At 40.1% G+C, this 9337-nt stretch overlaps 1 protein-coding gene across 2 annotated transcripts in view; it reads right to left on the bottom strand.

The window, feature by feature from the left end:
- Positions 1 to 9337, bottom strand: part of abcc8 (ATP-binding cassette, sub-family C (CFTR/MRP), member 8) — a gene marked incomplete in the record, with an annotated part of 76086 nt that overhangs the window by 4938 nt on the left and 61811 nt on the right. For both annotated transcript variants that reach the window (XM_014005594.1, XM_014005593.1), the window contains 10 exon segments: positions 26 to 129; positions 2432 to 2540; positions 2623 to 2701; positions 2830 to 2960; positions 3168 to 3288; positions 5361 to 5474; positions 5769 to 5871; positions 6005 to 6097; positions 6285 to 6512; positions 8678 to 8844. In XM_014005594.1, the coding sequence (XP_013861048.1) occupies positions 26 to 129; positions 2432 to 2540; positions 2623 to 2701; positions 2830 to 2960; positions 3168 to 3288; positions 5361 to 5474; positions 5769 to 5871; positions 6005 to 6097; positions 6285 to 6512; positions 8678 to 8844 (1249 nt within the window).

Consider the following 9337-nt stretch of genomic DNA (forward strand, 5'->3'; position numbering starts at 1 on the left):
TGTGTGTGTGTGTGTGTGTTCCTACCCAGACCTCCTGGGAGAGTTTTAACAACAGGCTTCAGCTGAGCGATCTCCAATGCTTCCCACAACATCTCATCTGTTGCTTTCATCTCTGGATCCAGGTTGAACCTGCCACACACACACACACACACACACACACACAAAAGACACTTTGAGTGCTGTAACAACAATTACTCCCACATACAAATCTACCTAAGGTCATTTTTAATCCGTTAGCCTAAAATAAAATGTCTCAAATGTAAAAATATTGGACATTTGCTTCTGGTGTCCAACAAACTGATCAAACTCCCCTAAAAACAGCCAGAATTTCATCTGAAAATTTAATTTATTTACAGAAAGTCTTGATTCAGCTATACTGATAAAAAAAATAAACATTCACATTTGGCTGAAATTTCGAATTAATGTCTCATCACTCAGAACTCACTTAAAATAGCCCACTGAGCTAAAACTGCAAGAATTCATGGTAAACAAAACCTTTTAACAGGATTTACAGACTTTAGCAGAGAGCTGTGTGGTTTTAACAAACGCAGAAAGTAATGAAATTTATGTTTAGATGATTTCTTTGTTGTAACAAAGCTTCTCAGAAAGTCTGTTAATTTCTCTTTTTAATGGCGCCACATTTGTAAGGAACATACATCCGTGGGATGAGCAGTAGAGCTGACTATGTGGGTTGTGCACATGAAAAAACTCAAATATTTTCTGACAAACAGCTTATTTTGCTATTGATATTGACACGTTTTGAGCTTCTGGTAAGCCCAGGTGCCCAGTATAAGATTTATTACCAAGAAGTATTGTTACCCAAAAATAATTACCACATACATTTACTTACATTTGGGCTAAGTAGAGATGCAACATAAAGGATGGAATTTCCTCTTTTGGACACTAATCCTAACCTCTTACCTAAACTAACCACATAGATACCATAGACATAATTTGCAGGGGGGTTAGGGGGGTTATGACCCCCACAATAATTTGATTCAGTCAATATAACCCCCCCAATAAAATGACATAATTTGCACAAACAATAGAAATTAACTGGTTAAGTAGGCAGATGTAACTCTCTTGTTCTCTTTAGGTAACTTTGACACGTTTAAAATAATTACAATGTCATATATAGGTTTAATCGTAATTTCTGAAAATGACATGCAGGGTTTTCGAGCATAGCCCCCCAATGGTAGACCTAAAGTTACAGCTTTGACAGGTACATGCCTAACCCTGACCTCTTACCTTAAACTAACCACACAGATACATGCTAAAGCAGAGACCTAAAATACCCAGCTTCTTTAAATTTCAGACCTCAAAATAGCCACAAATACTATTTAAAACAACAAAACTATTACAAAAACGAGGCTCAAAAATTAAAACAAATCCACCAAATCTTAGCCCTACACCACAATAAACCACGCCCCCTATCCAACCGCAAAGCATTATGGGTCATGGGTCACCCACATAACATGGAGGTACTACCACAGTTAAACTAGTTCCTCTAACTGGCAGACCAAGATTATATTACTCACTCCAAAGTATACATCCAATAATAATAATAATAATAATAATAATAATAATAATAATAATAATAATAATAATAATAATAATAATAATAATAATAATAATAATACTCCTAACCTCAGTGAACTGTAAACAGTCACCTGAAGATTCTTCTAAAAAATCTAAACATTTCCTTTGATTAGATCAGCCCCACTGTAAACATCCTATATACACCTACCAGACCACACCCCCAACCACTCCTGACTCCTCCCCTAATGCTCACCCTCTTCTGTCTAAACCTCTCTTCTCTGAACTTTCCTCCCTCCCTACGAAAGTGCATCACATGACAAAAACTCAATGTACTGGCTGAGTTTTATTCAAACAGTACACCTGGAATATGTCCTCTTAGCACATACAAATCAATAGGCTGGCTCCAATGGTCTCCACCATGCACTTCCCAAACAGGTAGGAGCCAGTGGMCCAGGACTGGACCTGATCTTGAGCGAGCGTGCACTTTCTGTTTACCAACTCTGCAGAGCCATCGGGCGGCAGGTGGGACCCTCTGAGTAAATACGCCCCTATCCCAACCCCGGACCAAGATGGTTGACTTCAGAGCTAAGACACAAAAAGGCCTCATGCATCTTTTAAAGACATATTTTCCTTTCATCCATCCTCCAGCTCACAGAAAGCTTTTTATGGTCCGTTCCACTGAGGCATAAAAATAAACAGCTCTGATAGTCTTTTCAGAGAAACGAGCTCTTATCTACAAGCAGCTCTCTCTGAGTTTTAGATAAGTGTCGTCACTGTCTGTTTGCCAACTGCACATCTCCCTGGAAATGTTCTGAGCGTCCCTCTTTATGACTATCATCAGACGTAAACCGCAGTGAAGACGCCTTCCTGTTGACAGAGCAGTGCGTCGTACCGGATGGTGCCGCTGAACAGGATGGGGTCCTGAAGGATGATGGACAGCCGAGACCTGAGGGTCTGCAGAGGCAGCTTGGAGATGTCGATGTTGTCGATCACAATCCTCCCTGTTGGGGAAAAAGAGAATAAAATCAATACAAAAGAAAATGATTTATTCGTCTTATTTTCACTTTATTATTTAAACTGTACCTTCGAACATGTCCACCATGCGGAAGAAAGCCAAGGAGAAAGATGATTTGCCGCTGCCGGTTCGGCCACAGATTCCCACCTGAAAACATTCAAATAGTTTCACAGGTTTACACAAAAATCACATGATTCAAATCAAAAATTCTTCGCAGCCCAGTTTAATCTTTTTTTTATTTTTTATTTAGACTCTGGTGTTCTGGATGTTATTACCTTCTGACCGGGGCTCACGTCTGCGTTGACATTTTTGAGTACCGGCTTGAGCGTGGCGTCGTATCGAACGCTCAGATTCTGGATCTTAATTTCTCCTTGCCGGGGCCAWCCGTCAGGGACCTGAGACACAGCTGAGACACGGAGAAGTCTGTTAGCAACACAGATTTAACAATTATCTCTTTATTAATGATGTTTTTAAAAAGGTGCGAGAAAATAGAAAATCCCCCGAATGTCAGATTAATGTTGACGCAACTTGTTGGTGATTATCGCAAAATTAAAAATCATGAAGTTTGTTGAGAAAAAAAACGGATTTATTGGAGATCCTGTGCTCCACTCACTGAGGAGTCCTTCGTAGTTCTCCGGTTCGGTTTTGAGCAGACCGTTAATCCTCTTGACCGAGCCGAGCTGAACCTCCATGTCTGCCAAGTTCCGCACCATCCAGTTCATGTAGTTGGACACCTGATACCACGAGGAGGAGGAGAGAAACACAGTTCAGTCTGGACATCGGTCTGTGTGAAAGTGCAACGAAGAGAACACATGCATTTTTAAACTAAAGGCATTCTTTCAAGCATTTCTTGCCTTAGTCTTTAGGCTACGACTAAAATGATCTTGTGCTGAAGAGATGTTTTGTTCAAACCTTGTAAAATAACTAAATGATCTTGTGTGATATCACCAGATATAAGCTCTGAGTTAAGGATGGCCCTCAGACCGAATTTAGGTTTTGTTCAGCTCTTTCTTCAGTTTTTTTCTTATGTTTCTACATTTTAAACAAAGAAAACTTTTAACATTTTCTTGCTCTAAGTGCTTATTTTTACTTTCAAATAACTGAATCACTGTCTGACCACTGGATGTTAAAAGGTTCACTTTCATCAAGCTCTAAAATTAGCATCACTTTCACTCGTTTTAAAAACCATAAATGAGCTTTCAAGGAGTCCTAACTTTTACAGGCTGCCTATTTCTTTGCCCTCCGTTTTCTCTGAAATTACAAAAATGGCACCGATATWTACATATTTAAGAGGTCAGTTTGAATGTAATATAGTTCTTTCGCATCAAAAGACATTTTGACATTTTGTTGTGGCGGTGTATCTTTGGAGACTCYGGCTGTTTGAGTTGCTCAGAGGTTTGATGAAGAAAAAAAAACATTTAAAGGGGACATATCTGCTTTTAAATCCTTATTTTTTTCACATTTAAATCATTCAATTGGTATCTATATAACAATAATAATGCATCAAACTTGTATAGATCTTTTTATAGGACACTCAAAGGTGCTTGGTGATGCTAAGCTACAATGTAAACACACTGACAGGCGGGGCTATCATCCACCAGCACCACCAGTAGGCAAGGAGGTTGAAGTGTCTTGAACCTAGACTTGAATAAGATCACCAGACTGAGCCCCGCCCATACCGTCCACTGGTAGTGTCTGTGACAGCATGGAGGAGCAAAAATGGCGTCCAAAAAGGGCAACGGCTCACAGCCTCCATAGAAACTAACAGATAAACAGCAAATGAACCAGATCTGTTTCACTTATGATGTCATGTTTTTACAATAAATTAATAACTATGTTAATTTCATTCAACAATCATGTAAAACAGCAGATTTATACCAGAAAAATATATCATTTACAAGTAACAATGATCTAAACCAGACCTGAAGTCAGCCTGTAACTTATGACTTTAGCTAGTTGAAAAATGATGACTTCAGGTTGTAATAAAGTATATTTATTATTTCTTCTTACTGTCATAAAAAATAAGAATATTTATATTTTACCAGTCAACAGTTAGAAAATGTTCTCTGGTTATAGGATGAAACTTGTCTCTATTAGCTAACATCTTCTTAACAGGTCAGGTTCCTCTAACAGGAACCTAAAAATACTCACATTTATAATATTATTTTACACTCTGAAGGTCTAAATATTAATCAGAGGACAAAGTAACATTTAATAGTTTGTGTTAAATTGTAGCATGATTCAACAGAGCTAAACTCTGTATATATGCTCCACAAGCTAATATCTGCTGACCAGTTCAATAAATAACAGTGATTACATCGACTTTATAAGATTGTTTTAATTTTAAACTGTTATATTATGTTCTGCTCAGATCACATTGAGCTAAATAAAATCAAATCTGCTTATTTTTGTTGTAAAATGAGACGTTTTCCTGTTTATCTTCTGTTAATAAATCCATAACACAAACAGCTATTCTGACATGATTTAAAACATTAGACAGATTTTATAAACTGTAAAATATTAATAATAATCGTGTTTATATTATTATTAATAGTTTTTGTGATTTCTACATTGTCAGTCCTTATTTTCTGCTCTGTTGTCAACATGTACAGTAATGGGAAATCCAGAGTCTTGACCGTTTAGCGTTAGCCGTTAGCTTCACCAGCCRATCACACGGTCATGTTGTTTCTGCGCACTCCAGCACTTAAACTCCTTGGTCTTTAACGGCAGAGACGAGTAACCGCTCTGCCACAGCCAAATATAGCATCTCTTATACGGTGAATAAACTCAGGGTATAAATATGTACCATGAGAGCGTACGTGAGTCCCAGCCCCACCAGACCAGGGGACAGCTGGTTGTACAGAGAGTTGGTGATGGAGGCCACAGCTGCCACCAGCACCACACAGGCTCCGATGTACTCCTGCAGAAACAAAGACACGTTGCATTAAAGAAAAAACAATCACAGAAACAGATTCATTTTTACACATCATTATGCTGAGAGGAGAGAGGACATCGTGTCAACGAGCCGATACATTAAACATGACAAAGTCGACGTTTCCTGTGAGTTAATCAGATCGTCAGTATTTCAGTGACCCAACAGAGGGAGCAGTCTCTCAACAACATCCGTCCACATGACTGTGAGCCAGAGGCGTGAGGATCAGAGGAGCAGAACTGATCAGAATTTTAAAGATCCGAGCAGCAGACGGGTCATTACCATGCGGACCTCCAGCCAACGGTTGGCAGCTGTGAGGAAGAGCGAGGCGATGTTGTTGGCGTCGGTGAACTGCAGCAACCTCTGCCTGAACCTGGGCTCGTACCTGCCAGATGAGAAGGGTTTCAGTCATCGTCACCAGCACCGACAACTTCCTGTCTGCTCGCAGCTTCTCCACTCATGAGGCAGAAACGTCGGTTCTGCTTATTTTTTATTAATCCAGAAAACTCAAGCCTGACCTGAGGGCTCGTATGGTGGTGAGACCCTCCACCGTCTCAGAGAAGTGGGAGAGCAGAGGGAGCTGAGTGCTGTCCTCCAGCTGCTGCAGGTCTCTGAGCCGCAAACACACGAAGCAAAGCTCAGATGAGTCAAACATAAGAATCTAATTAAGTTAATTAATGAATGAGCAAACACCTTATCTGCTGCAGTTTGACACTCTTTAACCCAAATAAATGTGTCTAGTTTGGGTAATAACAGATTTTTTTTTTCCTCGACGTGTGTTCTTCTGGCCTGACTCACCTGGAAGCCATCCTGAAGTATTTCTGGATGAAGTAGCAGGCGACGGCGAGCGGCAGGAGGGCGATGAGGAACACGGGCGTCACATAGGAGATGACGCCCAGGGCGCACAAACACAGCAGGGTGGAGCGGGAGAGGCACTCCAGGGTGGTGGGGATGTGCTGGTCGATGGTGTTCGTGTCGGTGGAGAACCTGTTGAGGATGCTGCCAAGCGGCGTCGTCTCGAACAGCCTGAGGGCGCAGAGACAGGAACCAAAACCGTGCTCGTTAAGTTAACTGGTAACTCTCCGTCACCCCTGGGTGTGGGTGATGTCGTGTTGTAATGTCATCAAAACCAGAGTGTAGCTTTGATTCATTCATGCATGTTTGAGAAAATCTTGAATCTTCTTTGTTAGTCATTCAGAGCTGCCTAAACACTTGCTGGTACAAAGCACCGCCAATTTACCCAAAGCTCCTCCCCCGAGCACCCCTCCCTCACACATCTACACCGGATTTTTGATAGTGGTGAATGGGGAAAGGTAAAAACCCATATAAGTGGGTCTATTACTCTCCCCAAATACACACTGAGCTTTAATCAAACCTTTGCATCCCTCGGACAAAGGACACAAAGTTAGAAACACTCAGTGTTCTAAGCTACTCGGGTTCCATGATCTCATTGCAAAACATAGCTATATAATGATCTATATTTATAGTTTTTTCACAAAACGTAGCTTAACATTGATGTATACGCATAAAAGGATGACTGGGACATATATTACCAAGCTGAAACATCTTGTAAGAGCCTCTGCACTCGCTCCAGTTCTTCAGAAAACCCACTTTCCAGATCCGACGTGGGATCATTTTATTAAAAGTTAACTGCATCCTGAGTTGACATTTTCCAAAGCCAGTATTACAAAATGTTGCTTCTTGTTTTACAACAAAACACAACGCGACTACGAAAGGTTGTAAACTGCATGAAGCATTGTTGCGAAGACGTGCTGAAGTGGGAGGGTCAGAAATGGTAGGAAGTTCTTAAAGGTACAGTGTGTAGGATTTGTTGTTTTCAGCGACATCTAGTGGTTGAGTGGTTGAATCATCCTCCCTGGTCCTCCCCCCACCCCCACCCCCCGCTTCCAAACGCAAAGGAGTTGCTACGGTGTCTCTCAGGTGTCAAAAACCTTTGATAATTCCAACCGCGATGTCTACCAGCAGCTTCAGGGCTAGTGATGTTTCAAGTGGTAAGATTATGAGCTTTAATAAGTAAAATTATCCCAGCTACAATGACAGACAACAAATATTACATTTATAGTATTACGACTAAAACCGTTTTTGACGCCGCCACCGCAGTTTGTCCTTCATGAGCCTTCGTAGACAAGATGGCGGTGCAAGATGACGGCTGCCTGTAGTGGCAACCTGCGACCATGGAGATATAAACAGCTTTTTATAAGGTAAAAATAATAAAGCAAGGTCTTTGTCTGCAATGATTAGACATGTTTTTTATTATTATTATCATTAGTGGTTATTTCAATTTCGGTTAAAAGAATTAACAACACCCTACACACTGTGCCTTTAAAGAGACAGAGACCATTTCAAGGTTTTAAGATAGGAAATGGTGCAAAGTCAAATTTCATCATTTTCATAACTGAAGTTAGTTACTTGACTGTGGTATAGAAATGAACTATGTGCCTGAAAATTACATTATACCCTCCTACCCAATTAATGTAATTACTGAAAATAATTATTTTAAAATAAATTATCTGTTTAAGAACGTTTAACACATTCACCAAATGTCTCAAATATTCTTGATTCACGATACTCGGCTTGTAATTACATTTTTTTTATCAAGGTCTTTTTTATTTTTTTTTAACATAAACCACAAAAAAAAAACAGACTTACAAAAACACAAAACAAAACACACACCCCCAAAATCCCTCCCATCCCTCCCCGCCTATACCGGATCTATTGTCTCTACATGAAACCATCTTGTATTCACATATCAGAAAATACAAAGCACAGGTTTGTGTACAAAGAACCAATATTTGACCATTAGACAAAGTTATCTGCTGAAAATTTTCTACGTAAGATAAAAATGGCTGCCAGATATCAAAGAATTTGTTTACAGATCCCCTAACAGTATATCTAATCTTCTCTAAATGAATGTATGAATGTATGTAATTACATTTTAAAGATTTCCACAAAGTCAGAAATAAACTTTTCTTTTAGGTTAAATGTCCTTGTGTAAACTCCAGCTGTGTGTGCTCAGGGTAAGTGCTGACTGTTTGGTTTCATGTGAGGGAAGCAGATTGGGCTCAGAGTAATGAGGCGCTTTTAACTCTGCCTCCTCGTATAAATTATCTGTTACACACACACACACACACACATACAGGTTCCCCCCAACCCGAGACAAGAAGCCGTACCTCATGGGGGCCAGTATGATCTTATTGAGCAGGTTGTGGTGAAGCTCTTTGGCCACCTTCAGGCCCGTCCACTCCACGGTCACAGAGGTGGCGAGGCAGAGGACGATGCCCAGGCAGCACAGGACGCTGAACACGGACAGATACCATGAGTGACTGAAGCCACAGTCCTGAGAGAGAGAGAGAGAAACACCTTCATCACTGCTGCAGCTGTTTGTGGAGATGACACTTTCTTTGCTTGTACTGTAATTATAAGCATAATTAAACTCTGAGGCGGGTTAAAAATTAGCAGCTTTGAGCGGTAAAAGCCAGTGAAGCTGTTAAAGCTGAGCCAGCACCTTCAGAGCAAACACAATGTGGTGTCCTCACTTCCCTCTTCCTGCAGGTCTGCTTCACGCTTTCTGGCTTGTTTTTTAATTGATTTTTATAAAACCATGCAGCACTTTAATCAGTTATTCACCTTTTTTAAAAAATTCATGACTTCAAGCATTCAAGCAAAACTAAGTTAGGTTTGCCTTTTTGCTTTAAAAATAACACAAATAAGTTACTGAAATATTTTTAAGCTTTTTACTGGATAAAGTTTATGTAAGGATTAATATCATTAACAATTCTTATAAATAATTACCTCACGTCAGGGGTCAATAATTGGACATGTGGAACTTT

The sequence above is a fragment of the Austrofundulus limnaeus genome, unplaced genomic scaffold (genome assembly GCF_001266775.1).
Source record: "Austrofundulus limnaeus strain Quisiro unplaced genomic scaffold, Austrofundulus_limnaeus-1.0 Scaffold31, whole genome shotgun sequence".
In the NCBI taxonomy this organism is placed as follows: Eukaryota; Metazoa; Chordata; class Actinopteri; order Cyprinodontiformes; family Rivulidae; genus Austrofundulus; species Austrofundulus limnaeus.